A 16,385-nucleotide genomic window follows, 5' to 3' on the forward strand; every position below is an offset into this window, starting at 1 on the left:
ATTGCTAGATAAAAATATTTTTGATTGAGGTGAGAGCCCCAATTTAAAAAATCTGATAATAAAATATAAATTACCTACTGTTATGGCAATTAACTTATAATAATCTCTCCATTACTAAAGTTTTTCAAAGAACAGAAATTGCAATACAATTTTAAAAATGCATGTTTTTATATAAGCACAAGCATTATCATATCAAGCTCTTACTAAGAACACAATGAATTCACATTCTGTGTAAGACCAGCCTTCCTTGAATTTCCACATTTGAATGCAGACCTGTTCTAAGGGATGCACACGTGCTGACTGCTGGCTTTTCCCTTTGGGATGTAAGTGAGCAGCCCTCGCATCCACATAAGCCTCTTGTTTTAATTACAATGAAAGACATTGTGTTTTCTACAATAGAGAGGATACTTTACAAAGATCTGTCTGACTGTCTCACAAGTGTGGGCTGAGGCATTAAATGGGATGAGTGGAAAGCTCACAACCATATGGTATGGTGTGTTTCTGATTAAAAGAAGTGAAATAAGGAGATGTATTTTTAAATGCTTGCTTCAAAATATTGAAAAATATCTTAAGGTTATGTTCAGTGTTTCTACAACAGAACTTGAATTATGTGACTGAAAAATAAGCAGATGTGTTATAATAAACTTTTAAATGTCATTTCCTAAAGATATAAAACTGTCCGTCAAACCACACCAAAATAAATGTATTGTCTTACACTATATCAATTGTGTGTATTAGTGTGTATGTTCCATGCATGTGTACACATCCATGCTGATGTGCGCTTGGGGAGGTCACAGAAGGCTTTTTTGCCTCGGTGCTTGACTTCTTCTCTAATCTCAGCTACTTTGAGAGAAAATCTAGTGCTCCTCGTCACTCTGAAGTCTCTCCTCCCTTCATCTTCACACACATTGCCTCCCGTAACAACATCTTCCCGCAGTTCCAGCTTGTTTGGTTTCAAGTTTTGATCATTCCTCTGAATTTCAGACTTAAATATTTTGCCGTTCATGTACATTCCTCCTTGGATGTCTCCCAAGTATACCAGACTATGGATATATTTTGAAAATGATTGATGTGTCTAACATTTTCGACTCACAATTTCAATCAAGATTCTGATATTTAATGAAACAGTGGATATGATGTTGTATTTCAGTTCTTCGTAAACTATAGTGTTCAAGTGCTGTTTTTTATCCATGTCTGTAACCATCCAGCCACCTCACAGATCTTCCCATGCCTCCTCTCACTTTGCAGAGTTCAGTTGCACGCCAGCCGCCAGAGAGTCCTTAGAAAATTCTGTTCTGACCTGTCTACCAGTCTCACATAGTGTCTGTTGTTGTTTTAGGTAAAATGAACAAATTTCATTTGTCTCCCCCATCCTTTACCGTTTCATTTTGACTCTTTTTACTTTATATTTTTCTTCATCACCCTGACCTCATCGCTCCTTCAATTCATTTACTCCCTTTTCCTTAGACTATCATCTTTAACACATTGCCTTTTATTCAAGAGAATGCCAAGATCAGCCTTAAATAGTTCTGGTCTTATCTGTCGCATCACCTCCATACCTTCCTTAAAACTATTCTTCACTGCCCCCACCTCTCCATTCTGTTTTCTAAAGAACTTACATCTTGTAAAGACAGTCAACTCATTTTCTTGTTTTGTTCTATCCTCATAAACATACACATACACACACACACACACACACACACAATTGAAACGAACAATGTTTGGTAAACCAAAGTTTTAGTTGTTTGTAATTTTGTTTTCATTTCCCAATAATGCCTAGACAAAATTAAGATATGATAACTATCATAGTTAACTTTGTCAGCTTGACATGTAGTCTTGTGGGAAGAGAAAACCTCGACTGTAGAATTGTTTCCATCAGACTGACCTGTGAGCATGTCTTTAGAGGCATTTTCTTGATGGTTACTTGATGCAAGAGGGTCCAGCATACTGTGGTCAGAACCATCCCTAAGCCATTGGGCCAGACATTTTAAATAGTGGTAGAAAAATGTGAGCATGGTTGCTAGCTTGTAAGCGTATTCCTCGATGAATTCTGCTTCAGTTCTTGAATGTTTTCCATACCCCAATACTGGGTTTCCCCAATGATGCAGTAAGTCAAATGAGGCTGAATAAAAAATTCAGGTTTAATGAGCAAGCACCCCTGGGTGATTCTTGGGGGAAGAAAGCAGAAGAGACCATGCTGTGGGTCTAGGGTTTGGCTCTTAAACACCCTGTAGGCATGGTCTTCAACAGCCACAGGGGAGGAGCCATCACTGGACAGGTTTTCTGAGGGTGGGGTTTGGAATAGGTCCTGAGATGGAGATTCCCAACAGTTCTTGTCTCCAGGATTTGAGTTTCTTCAATGGCTTCCCTCAATAATGTACTGCAAACTATAAGCCAAATAAACCCTTTCCTTCCCAAGTTGGTTTTGGTCAGTGTTTTGTTACAACAACAACAACAAAATTTGGGCAGAGATAAAAATGCTTTAGATGTATATGTTTGCATTATTAATTATTTACTGTCTATGAAAGACAGACTTCTGTGAGTCTAGGCACTTTTTATTTTTCTAACTTTATGACTTGCCTTGATTTTTAAGGCACTATCCCTCTAACCAGGCCTGGAGGCACATGCCTTTAATCGCAGCACTTGGGAAGCAGAGGAACACAGACCTCTGAGTTCAAGGATAGTTTTGTGTACAGAGTGAGATTCAGAACAGAAAAAGCTATATAGAAAATCACTGTATTGATAAACGAACAAAAAGAAAGAAAGAAGAGAGAGAAAACAAAATAATAACAAACAGACTTGATCCAGACATCAGTTTCCAAGTTTATATACATGAAATTCTATAAAGCATTTGCAATAGCCATAAATCCTTAACTCTTAAACTTATGATTTCAGAAGATTAATTTTTTAAGTTCCCACTATGTTTTGCTCCATCATCCTGGCCAATTCTCTGAACAGAAAGTGCACGTCTCTGAACAGAAAGATACAAGGCCTATGTATGATTAATCTTTGTTGGATGATTCCTGTGGTTCTAACATTCTCTCCACAAGAGCCAGTGTGACCCAGCTCCTCCACTGACCAATGCTTCAGAGATGCTCTGCTCCAATTCTCCAAATGACTGTTCATGCTCCTCCATATTTCTTTATGCTTACGATACAAGAAGTGACTAATGTGGACTTAGTCATAGGCTGCACAAATAGATAAAACCTTTCCGTGGGTACTGAGCTCCTATCCTTCTCCTTATGACAATTGTTTGCAGTTTGACCTCTCAAAGTAAAGGAGAATATCTGTCACCTGAAGGTAACAGAGTAGGGACAGGCCCTCAAACCATATATAAGAAAATTACTTTGAAATTCATCCCATATTTTTCCTAAATGAACTCTAAATATTACGTGACTGCCTAAAACCGAATCTAAGTCTTACACTGAAACATGTGGTCAGATTTATAAGTACCATATACTATTATTGAGTGAAAAAATGCAAGTCTAATTTGAATGCAATTTAATCTGTATTCACTTCAACTCTATTAGAATGCCCTATTGGCCATTTACCCAGCGCATGCCCTCCTAGTAAGAAATGCTTAAATTTTATCTTTCAATCTATGTGCATGTGTGTGTGTTGGAACAATCTGTCTGTTTTTTTTGTCTGCCTTCCTGCATATATATATAAGCATAAAGAAGTATGGAGGAGCATGAACAGTCATTTGGAGAATTGGAGCAGAGCATCTCCGAAGCATTGGTCAGTGGAGGAGCTGGGTCATACTGGCTCTTGTGGAGAGAATGTTATATGCATATGTATATATATATATATATATACATATATATATATATGGTGCATGATGCTGGAGAACAAACACATGGCCTTATAGACATGAGGTGCCTGTGCTGGCTGGCTTTATGTCAACCTGATACAGTCTTCTGAGAGGAGGGAATCTCAACTGAAAAAAAAAATGTACCATAAGATTGGGTTATATGCAAACATGTAAGGCATCTACTTAATTAGTGATTGATCAGGGAACGACCAGCTCATTATGGGTAGGTTCATCTATGGGCTGGTGGTTTTGGGTTCTATAAGAAAGCTGACTGAGCAAGCACTGAGGAACAAGCATTTCCTCAAGGACTGTGCTTCAGCTCCTGCCTTCAGTTTCCTTTCTCTGTTTGACTTCTTGTCCTGGACTCCTTCAATGAGAGACTATGATGTAGAAGTATAAACCAAATAAACCTTTTCCTTCCCAAGTTGCTTTTAGGTCATGGTGTTTCGTTGCAGCAACAGAAACCTTAAGCCAGTTCCTTTTCTACCCCTAAACTGTATGCTGTTAGCGCCCAAATACCTTGGTACTTTTATTTCTTTTGTAGCATTGTCATATATTAAGTCTAAAACTTCCGAGCAGACACATATATTATCAGATCTTTTCAGGAAAAAAATGGGTTTTACATCTTTGAATATGAAGCATAAAGCCTCTGGCCAACTAATAATGTATCCAAGTAAATCAATGCTAAGTCATGTGATGATGGTGAGGTAGGTACTGGTGATGAACTGGGTAAGCATGACAGGGTATTGCATTACTTCTCAGACACTATCTAATGTATGAGAAAGGAAAAAAAAATAAAATTTACCAGCATTTGGACATTAAAGGCTGTGTGCTTATATCTGTTAGTAATAAATTTATTGATAGTTATACTTGGAGAAAGAAGGAAATGAAATGTGAGAAAAGGAAAGACGCGGGATCTAAGATAACACTGGGTGCAAGACGAGCCAGGGTTTTGTATATTGCTAAGGGACAAAAGTACCAATGAGAATGACCAAGAACGACTGTTATTTTAACTGCAGTCACTAGCCATCATTTCTAGGAAACATTCCTAATTCACGCATGTGAAAATATTTTCAGGTAGAACCATAAACTAGGAGTAAATATAGCAAGGAAAATCAATATCCACTGAATTCATTAGCACCTTAGGAGAAATTGGCAAACCCAATATTAAAAACATTAAAAGCAAAATAGCAAATTTTGTACGTGCAAACAACTCCAGAAGCCATGTCAAAAGAAGCATGATGGAAGTTTTACTATCCAGAAGGAAAAGCAGCCCTTTTGTCTTTCGGGTTTCAAAGTAGGACATCAGTCTATAATACAGATATCTCATTCATAAAGACGTGGGGCATCATATTAAAATAGATAGTTAAGAAAAATGACATTCAATTTCAATATTAAATGACTATCAAGTTTTTCCCTGTTTGGGGTGATGATAAAGCTGAAATTCTAGTCATTTAGCTGTTGTTTTGATGCAGCATGGCCTCTCAAGCTCACGGGCTGGAACATTTGTGCACCATATTTGATGTGATAAGGCCCGCAGTCATAAACACAAACAGAATTCTTAACTCTTTTCAGAACAGACTGTGTGCATCTACAATGGAGTCAAGCCTGCCAAAGCAATGTGCTCGAGCTGAACAACTAAAGTTGGAAGAAATGTTTGCTGTAGCTTTGCTCCTGAGCAGCAAGGCTCAGGGTACTGATGCTAAATGCCGTATACTCTGTAAGCTCTTCGGTTCATGGTCTGACCATTCATCCTTGTTTTCCAAACATTTTCCTTTGCAGATCAGCAGTCGTGTGATCCTGGTGAATTTCTCTGCCATGACCACGTGACTTGTGTCTCTCAGAGCTGGCTGTGCGACGGGGACCCTGACTGCCCTGACGAATCCGATGAGTCTTTAGCCACCTGTGAGTAGAAAGGCTCTTTGCTTTTGGATTTGCTTCCAAGTGAAACCAAATGTCAGTTGCTTCCACAGATCACTGCTGTTCTAGCTGGTTCTATTTTTATTTCCTTAAAAGCATAACCTGACCGATCTGAAATCTTTTGTTTCTATTTTCTTCAGAATTGAGTGTGTGAAAGAGAGATGAAGCCCAGTTGTAGAGTTTGAAGGAACTTACTGTAACTGTGCTGATACTGGGAAACTTACTTGCTTAGCAACACAGAACCTTGCTCCTGCTAGTCACGTGTACCTTGAGATGCAGGAAAGTATAGAAGATGCATCTTTAAGGAAATTCACCTCTAGCTTTCACATTACTTACATTAATTTTTATATCTCTGCAGATTCCTGAACATAATTTCTTTAGAACCTAATCTTATCAATGATTAGATAATCTTATCAGTGAGGGTCTTACCCTTTATAAAAGGAGAATGGGACACCCTTGGTGTCTGGGGGTTCTAATCCCAGTTGAAGCATTATTACATGAAATCCTCTGAGAATTTTACCACACTGGACATGTCAGTATACCAAAACTGTGACTAATGCTATGATCACTGCTGAATGACACAAAGTTTTATGAATGTTCATCTGTTCCTCAGTGTGTGAACCAGACACTAATTTCGATATCAATATTTTTAGAACTTACACCCTCAGTCTGTGGTCCTTGTGTGTCCAGATTTGCCAGTATATCAATATTATCCCCGAGACAATCATACAGTTCTTTCTGTAAAGGCAAAGTGAAGAAAAAAAAAAAACATATTACGGTTGACTGATAATGTGGTGATAAAACCATAAAAGGCAAAGCCATGGTTTTAACTATGCTCTCACTCATGTTGCAAATAGAACTAATGCATTAGTTATTATAATCTTGCCAGTAAAAATGAAATCAGTGCTTTTTAATAATCATTGTGTTTCCAAGTCCTATTAAAGTTTTTCAGCATAGATGAAAGTGATTGTGTATATGCGAGTTGCTCGTCTTTACTTTAAACCCATCTTCACAGGGAGAGGTTGTAGGTATTTAATAAATTTCTCATTTTTACCAATTTTACATATAATTATAAAATTTTTCATTGAGGTCCTGGGTGCGATAGATTTAAGATAAGAAAATAAGAATGCTATAATGAATTAAAAGCTCTGCTAATCCTTACAAATGTATTATTTGTGAGTAGAAATGAATAAACTGCTCACCTATGATACAACACATATGAACTTTAAAATATTACATAAATGGGAAGACAGTAGCCATAAAGGAACATTCATTTTATAACACCATGCATTGAAGGACCCCACATAGACATTTCCAATTTGGATTTCTTAATCTAGACTTTTACAGTTAACACAGGGCTTCCCAATGTGTCTTGTGAAGTTCCTATGAGTTATCCCTAATCTCCATAACATAAATTTACAATACTGTAACTCCATAAATGTGAGCGTTCAGTGTGAAAGATCAACACACTCAGGATGGAAAGCTGTGAAGACTGATTCCTTATGCACACAGAGACATGCTGTTGTCTGTGAGTAGATAATAAAGTACAAACTTTAAATGAAACTGTAAGATGCAATGTGTTTTCCCACAAATCTACTTAGCCTTTACAAGGAGAAGAATGAGTGAGGATTTATGGTGAAATATGGAATCTCTGAAGTGAAAAATTCCAACAGGAATCAGATACTGCTGAATAAAAGTAAGATATTAGCCTGATAACTGAAATGCTTTAAAAACAAATGCACAGAGGAAAAAAAAAAAGTTAAATAAACCCAAGATATAAAGGGAGTTTAAATGAACCCATGATTTGATTTATTCCTCTCTTTGGTTTCTTTGGGAATATTTTCTCATATCCATTTGGATGGAGTTAAATATTACTACCAGCTACTATCTTAAAAAGCTTGCCTGAGTTCAACTTGCCACATGGTGGACTTCATTTTGGGAAGACTTGACTAATATTTGGGAATTTTAAGTATTTTTAATATTTCTGTCAGATACGAGAACAAATTCTTCACTGTGGAGATGAAGTTCTTCTTGTATGTAATTTGAAATGTGTATTCAAGTATCTAAACAATGATTAGAAGCACCTTTAGTTCCTGTGAGGTGAGGAGAATGGGAAATCAGGAGACGTCTCCAGCTTTGTACTCGTGGCTTTCAACTCACTGTTGTCAATTGTAGCATGCAGCGAGGATGAACGTAAACATGGGAAAGGTTTCTTTGTGAAATGCAGGCTTGGCACCATCTGTGGCGAGGAAGTCGTCCTGAAAGGCACACTCTTCGGAGATATTCAAATCTTAATTCCTTCCCAGAATTATTCTGCTCAATGCTTTAATGAGTCTCCCTTTCCAACAATCAACTCCAGCTGGTGTGTGATACTTTCTGGGGAGCTGAAGTTATCATAAATAACCTCATTTCTTTTTTCAGCCAGGAAAGTATTTACTCTGCTGCTTGCCCTTCATCCCTACTGCTTTTATTAACGTTCAGAAAAGCCCTTAAAGAGTTCTTTGACTATAGACCAGAGTTTGTTTATATTGCCATCTTAGTCAGCAAAGTAGTAGAGTACAAAAATGGCCTTAGTGAATGTAGATTTTGCAACCTGGATAGTTGTGACAATTTGTGCCTTGACTTTCTTTGGTTCTTGTGTAGGGGAAGTAAGGCTTTTGTGTCAAGGATTCCAATAGTCACTGCTTACATTTTAGAGGCTTCCTGGGTCACCACCGTGTATTATCCTATCTAATGTTTGCTTGTTTGTTTGTTTAAACTATCTGCCAGCTTTCCCTGTGCGAAAAAAAAGTACTTAAAAATAATCAAAAAGAAAAGAAGAATAAAATAAGCCAAAGATCAGATTTTGTTAGCAAGTTACATTTTGCCCTATAAATGTCAAACTATAATTTCTGGAACATGCCGGATCCACAGTTGTGCTTGCAGGTCTGTTTATGCTGAGGTACTGTGGTGATACGGGGGTGGTTCAGACACACAAAGCAAGTAAATATTGCATAGCCTTGTGTATGAGCGTAGATCCAGCCTGAAGCAACATAGCACGGTCTGCAAATTCTGCATTTCTTCTACATTCGCAAAGCTGTTTGCCAGGGCTGAATCAGAGTACATGCTCTAAAATTGGTGGTTTACCTAGCAGCTTACTTTTCCCAAGTAAAAAAATATATTACAAAGATGGACAACATTACAAAAATGGGGGCAACATTAAATTAATCTGATCATTCCAGGATGGTCTGGGCTTCGTGATTTTGTGTTCTGCCATGCTTGGCTTGCGGTTGTCAGTCTCACCTTCACGGGCTGGCTGCTCCATCTTCTCTAACTGACAGTTGCATTCCAGACACAAAGAAGAGAAAAAAGGAAAGAAAACAGGCAAATGCCTGTTCACTCACTCTGTTGGAAGAAGAGCTTCTTTTGGAATTAAACGTGATAGGTTTCTGCTCAGAACTTCTGAGCTTGAACTGATCATATGGGTCATGGGGCAACAAATATTCTCAGCAGAGGCTATTTTCTGGGTGAGATGTGACGTAGGGGTAATTGCCTCAGTTCTTTTTCCTCTTGATTTGATAAAATACCTACACCAAAGCCATTTCCTTTCTCCCATCCATACAGTCCAGAGTATCAGTCAGGGACTGGTGCCAACTACTCTTTGTAGATCTTCCCCTCTCAATAACCATAATCAAGATAATTCCCCCACAGACTTTATCTGGTTTAATTAAAAGCACTTGCTACTCTTGCAAAAGGCACAGGTTCACTTCTCGGCATCACATAGAAACTTGCAATCATCACATCTTTACCTGTAGTCCCAGAGCATCTGACACCCTTCTCTGGTCTTCGTGACCATCACACCCATGACCGATTAGCATACATGCAAACAAACCCTCATATATTCATACATATATGCTTCAAAGGTAATCTCCACAGCTGTGTTCAGAGGCCCATCTTCCCACTGATTCTCAATTCCGTCAAATTACGACCCTAAATGCCGTAGTAGTAATAAAGGTAAAAGGAAAGACGTTGAGTGGCAAAGCCCGCTGGTCGCATGTCCCACGGTATACTTTGCTTCCCCTCTGCCCACTTTCTGCCTATCAGATGGTATTACTATGTTGATAGTGGTTGCAGGCCCGGCTCAAAATCCAAGTTATTTATAAATGACTTTGCTGTTCTGCATCTAATATATTTTACTTCCTAGAAATGAGAATATCTGCTTCAAAGTCAAGAGCCGCATATTAACTATCAAGGTCTCTACTCCACCTTGCACCCCACCTGTTTTCCTGGTTCCAAGAACACTGTGGGCCACTTTTCCTTGAAAGCATTTGATAAGACATTACTTCCCCATCTGGCACACTCTTTTGTGTCTACTTCAAACATAATTGAAAAAAATAAGCTTTATAGTTAGGGATGTGTCCGGGAAGAGGCATAACCTATTACATAAAGTCATCTGAGTTGAGTTTGGAACCGTTTTTATAACTAGATTTATGACACTCGTATATTTGGAAAACTTTGATGTAGAAATTTTCCTGGAATAGGTACCTTTTTGAGCTATTGCTCAACAAGACACTATGCAGACTATTTATTCAGAGTTAAATACAATGTTATAAGTATATTCGTGTAAAGCATCACTAATTGATGCTAAAGTTATGCCGTGTATATCTTGTTATCTGGTATTATGAAAGTCAGGACGCTGAATTTTTGGTTTTGCTTGTAGCCATCCACATAGGCTGATTAGTAAAGGCACAGCTTGGGTTTCTTTGAAAATGCCCCCTTTCCCCAAAAAATACTGAGGTGAAGAAAGGATCATTTCTGAAGAAAACCCCTCAGGCCACCTAATTGTAAAGTGTAACATCATTTTAGGATCATGGAATGTCATCTCAGTAAAACTGTTTCATGTGGCTTCGGCAGTGATCTTATCTAATTGAACAATGTAGTAAAAATAACAAGTCTCCCAGGTCCTAGGAACAGAAGCACTTCTGAAAGATGAAAATGTCTGTTAGTCATCGAGTTAGATGTGCCTCGGCATGAAGTGACCATCATTTCTATTGTATTTCTGTTGTTGTGGGATTTAACTTTCTTTAGATAGTGAGATGTTAATCAAATTCTTATATTCATGAATGGACTTTCTCCTGTGGTATAACATAGAAACCCTTTTGATAATTTCCTTCTAACTTCCTCTGATGCTGGTCAGAGGAATAAAATGATGGGATTCATCTGGGACATTATTAGCAAACACATGCTGCCCTTTAAAATGTATGGCAGAATAAGGCACTGAAGATAGGCTACAAGAACACTAATACGTATAAAAGTGTGGTCCGTGTTCCTAAGTAATCGTGATTTAGAGGTCACTTTGCCATGAGCTCATCTATGGGAGGCTCAGAGCTAAGCTTTCCGTTAGGCAGAGAAGCAGAAATGATCTTACAGATTAAAGAGAAAGCAGATGAGACCCAAGAGGACAGTTTATGTCTCTTTCAATTCTTTCTGTTTTGTTCATTTTATTCGGAAGCTCCTCTGCTTAGCAGTAGAAAGGCCAAAAGCATTGACCCCTCTTTAATAATAAAAAACACCCACTAAAGAGTTTGATATGAAGGGGTGATGGGAAGGTGAGAAAGTCCTGTGAATTAAAGGGGCCTGTCTAATGTCAGTTCATTTCCCTAGCACCGTGGGCACCAGGGTGAGAGTTCTCCTCTGTATCACTGTGAGATAACAGTGTCTCTCAACATGCCATTGCAACACCAAGAAAGGTCAATTGGAGGCAGAGGTGACTGAGTGTCCTACAAGCTCCCAAGGCAGTTTCAGTTCCAGAATGCCCCCAAAGCTCACCATTTGCTGCTCTTGGCTCCTCTTATACAAGATTGCTGGTCCCAGAATCCAAAAGGTTAGCTGTCCTTAGCCAGAACCAAAACTTCAAGAATGAAACTCTGCTGTGTGCAAAGAAAATGGTAGAATAAAGCACATGCTTTCTAGAGACTCTGTTGTGCAAATCTTCACGGCTTAAGGGATGATGTACTGTAAACACAAGCCTTGGCAGGCACTGCAGGGACAAATCTGAGGCTGAGCTAGGAGACTTCCTGGAAACATGTGAATCCATCACTTACCCCAACTAATCCTGCATTGTGGGTTGGGGACGAAGGCTTCTTACTTTTTGTGGATGAGTACATTTAGTCCTTGAAGATCTTCTATTCCTTATAGTCAGAGCAAAAAAAAAAAAAAAAAAACATTGACTTCACTCAAAATTACTTCTAAAATGACACATGTTTGTAAAGTGTCACTATAGGATGTTGTGTGCTAAGAGCGTATTTCTAATGATGATTCCATTCTCCTTTTCCACTCACTACTTCTTCCACGCCCTAACTTAATATTAAGACACAAACTTGGTGCCTAGTCATTAGGGTAAGGGTATCACCAGCCTGCTAATTGCTACATTGGCTCTCTTCAGATCTATGCAATGAAACGGACTTTTAACTGAATATTTTACCTTAAAAACTGTCTAACATTAGCTTTCCTGATTGGGAGATGGCAGAAATTATTCACAAAAGAAAAACTAGGCATAATACCTTATGAAAATAATGCTAAATTTGTATTGATATATGAAAATTTATGCCACTTTAAAACATTTGAGGCTAATAGTTGCTTTATGGTTAAAAAGAAGAATCAATAACCTACCTTTTTATCCTATCATTCTTATATGCCCCAATTTTCTTTTAAGAAAGATATCCCTGAATGTAACCTCTTTTGTTTAGTTATTTTTCCCCTGACCATGACAGATAATAACTTGTAACCAAACCCCTAAATGATCTCAAACATATATAATCCACCAAATGACCCAAAACTGCCTACCCCACCTCTTGCGAATATGGGTGTCATGTTTTTAAAATTACTTCTGCAAAAGCATCCTTAAGGGACCCTGAGAAATTTGAGATAATGGTCAGTCAAATCCTGAGGGATCTAGCTGTATCATTTGTTGTCCAGACTCTGTGTGATGGGAAAGTGCAGTCTTGACTGGAACAGTATTTGAGGCAGGACCAGCTTAACTAAGTGCTTTGACATTTTTCTGGATGCAGTTTTCAAGAAACTGCAACAAAAAATTTTGAGAGATTGGATCACCTGGGCTACTTGTTTTCTTCATAGGAATCTGATCCTTTTGTTCCTAAATCACACAAACTTTTAAAGGTAATATACATATCTGCATTAACACGGGCCCTGAATATGTTGTATGTACAATTCTGCTAAAGGTGATTTTCTTTTTATGTTTCAAAGGTAAAAACCATCTGTCAACTTGATAATTCCATTTTGTCTGTATAACAAAACTGTAATATACATCACATCAAATCCATGCCATATGAAAGAATGATATGTAATAAGTGCCATAAGGACTCTGTAGTCTTATTATGTCTCACCCACTCTCAGAGCTGTTCCCAAAGAAGAGGGATTATCATATCTTTTGATGGAATCTTTATCATTTGCTTCTTGTGGAAACAAAGGCATAACCCCCTGCCCCCCTACCAATACAACACATTTCCTGACTTTCATATTGAAGTTAAAATATCTTTAAAATATATAGGCTAAGGTTTAATTCAACACTTTCCATGATCATTTAATGTTTCTTAGCAGCTGTTCTTTTTGATCATTAGAAATTAAAAATTTAAAGTTAATAGTACTATACAGGATCCAGACACCCTGTGCATTTCCCATCCCTATGTAGCTTACTCCTTTTATATTACTTATCTCTCTTTAAAGACTTCATTTTATTATTATAACTATTTATTTTTTTCAATGGATGTCTGTAGGTAGAGGCTGCTTGTTCAATCCCAGCCACCCAGACCTGAAATAATCACATAGAAATTGTATTCATTAAAACACTGTTTGGCTAATCACTTAGGAATCTTGCTAGCTAGCTCTTATATCTTAAATTAACCCAATTCCACTATTTCATAATTTACCATAAGGCTCGTATTTACTGGCAAGTTTCTGGGAGGCTCTGGCAAGCATCTTTCTCCTTCAGTGGCTACATAGTATTTCCATATCTCTGCCTTCTTTTTTCTTCTCCACGTCTCTGCCTTCTTTTTTATTTTATCTCTACTTGGAATTTCTGCCTTGTTATATTCTGCACTAAAATAGGGTCCAAGCAGTTTCTTTATTCATTAACCAATAAATGCAACACATATATAGAAGAACTTCCCACATCAGCTCTTAAACCCATTTTCTTTTCTTTCTTCAGGACAAATTGCATTTGCAAGCATATTACTCTAGTTCAGAGGTTATTTTTTTTATATGGACCTGGCTTTCTGCATGCCTTCTCTGGCTGTGTGAACCAAGGCTCAGGGGGCCAGGCTACCCACCAGGCAGCTCTGCTCAGGAAATGGCACTGATGGCTGTCTCTGCCCATAAAGGATGGGTCCAGCAGGTTACTCCACTGGTTCTGGGATGCAATTGCTATTTGCCTTTCTGAAAGAGACAAGTCTCAGTCCATGGGCACTTCCTGAGAGTTGTGTTTATCTGCTGCAGCTCTGGAAAGTTGATTGGCCCACATTATGGCAGACTTTTCTACCTAGCACCAAGTAGTCTTAAGCTTGTTCCCAACGAGCTTTTGTAACTTAACCAATCAATTTAATCTATATTCTACCAAGTGACTCGTTACCTCTCCTCCATACTTTACTTCCAATTTACTCCCTGTCATGCTGGCACATTCCATGCCCCAGATTCCTCCAAGAGTTCCTATCTCTATCCAGAAGTCCTATCTATCCACTCCCATCTAGCTATCGACCATTTGGTTCTTCATTTAACCATCAAAAGGTATTTTGGCAAAGACACAGCTCCACAGTATACAAAACATTATCTGACAATAGTGGGTGAAAGTGGATCCCTTTAAATTCCATGTTGGGATAGGGGATGTTCCTAAAGCCCACCATCTCAGAAATGGTTTTTCCTGATTTAAAGAGCTAATTAGGTTACAACAAAGTCAGTGGCATGCTGATGAGAAGAGTAATTCTACAGTTCAGGAGAGTTTGTGCAAGAGACAACAACACTGCTCATACTTTACAGTAATCTGCTGCCATCTATACAGATTATTATTTAAATCCGAGTAGAGGGTTTGCTTAACCAAAAGAGTAACACACAATTCCATAATAAAAAGGAGCATTATTTTTTTCTACATGGGTTTTTTGGAATTATGTTACATTTTCTTTTAAATGTGTACATAATAGAGACTTACATTATTTGATTTCAATAACATGCTGTACATTTTCATTTAAATAAGAAATAAAATACCAAATTCATTTATTACAATAACTAAATATAATTAATGAAACTAGAAACCCATCATCTGGCAGCTATTTAATGAGGGTCAATAGTGCTGAAGGTTCCTCTGAGACATAGGCCTTCTGAATACATAAAAGCAGTAATAATATGAGTATAAGCCCATGCTGTTAGGCCATTTCTCATTTTGTTTATCCATATGAACCGTTGTTTTTTCTGCACAGAACATTTTCCTCTCTGATGTCAAGACAGAGAGCTAATATAGTTATTAATGTTAATTGTGAAAATTACTGGATGCTGGAATATGGAACCATGTTAGAAAACATGGACAGAGTTAGAAAACACTGTCCTTTGCAAATGTTTTGCAAATGACAACATTGTTATTAAAATTCTGACAATGTAGGTAATTTGCTTTTTCCCCACCACAAAAGACTAGTTAGCATCCATAGCAACTACCTTGAAAATGCCATTTGATCTCAGTGATGTTAAGAAAAACAAGAGCTAACATATGTCAGGTGTGCGAGCAAAGTGAATTGAGACCAAAACCTCTGCAAAGCAGTATGCTCCTCAGTTCTCCTGCAGTTTGCAAAATTCAATATCCTCATGATTTGAAGGTGATTGTGAATTGTTACTCAGATGATGAAACCAACTGACCCTGAAAGACTCCATATATCTCACCTTAAGTTTGCTCAAATATGAATTTATAATCTTGAAAAGAGACAGTTTCTTCCAAGAGGATTTTGGGAAAAATTACTGCCTCCTATAGCAAGCTCAAACGTCTGCCACACACAATAGATACCCTAAATTGCTTTTTACATTAAAAAAAAAAGATGTTTGTGATAAAGATGATGATGCTAACGGAAGTATTTCTTTTTTTTATCTAGGTATCCAGCTGAGCATAGTATCAGGTATAGATGTTCTGGTCAGGAATATGGCATCAGTTTATTGCATACAGCCTGCTTTTGCATCTCTTTCCACCACCATTTTGAACACACGTTCTTTTTCTAATTTGTATGAAGGTGTGATAGGAACTACCATGACCTTGTCAGGGACACTAGTCATCATCCTTTTTCATGGAAGATAAAGAAAGACAGTAGGGAAATCAGTCTCTGGAGATATTGAATCAACTGGTTGAATACTTTGCTATAGTACTAAGTGTTCCACACCAGGCAGAGGAAGCCAAGGTCTCTTACAGAGATATCCAAACTGAAAATCGAGATTATCAGTGGAGGCCACACTCCTATTCAGACTTGTGTCACATTGAGTTAACTCTGCTAGCTTTCCACATTCACAAATTTGGAGGAATACTGTATCCAGTTACGTGTATGTTTTACTGCTCATGTATAGACAGTAAATGCAAATGGATGGAGTGCTGTTGAAACAAATCTTGTGCTGATGTAAGAAATAAGAT

At 37.8% G+C, this 16,385-nt stretch overlaps 1 protein-coding gene across 1 annotated transcript in view; it reads left to right on the top strand.

Annotated features, from left to right (window-relative positions):
* Positions 1-5,287: 5,287 nt before the first annotated feature.
* The window catches only part of Lrp1b (LDL receptor related protein 1B), a 1,445,827-nt gene continuing 1,434,729 nt past the window's right edge, over positions 5,288-16,385 (top strand). Inside the window, 2 exon segments of the mRNA XM_050139953.1 lie at positions 5,288-5,504; positions 5,594-5,716. Of these exon segments, the coding sequence (XP_049995910.1) occupies positions 5,288-5,504; positions 5,594-5,716 (340 nt within the window).

This window comes from Alexandromys fortis, unplaced genomic scaffold (genome assembly GCF_014885135.2).
Source record: "Alexandromys fortis isolate MF-2015 unplaced genomic scaffold, M_Fortis_MF-2015_v1.1 scaffold_33, whole genome shotgun sequence".
NCBI lineage: Eukaryota > Metazoa > Chordata > Mammalia > Rodentia > Cricetidae > Alexandromys > Alexandromys fortis.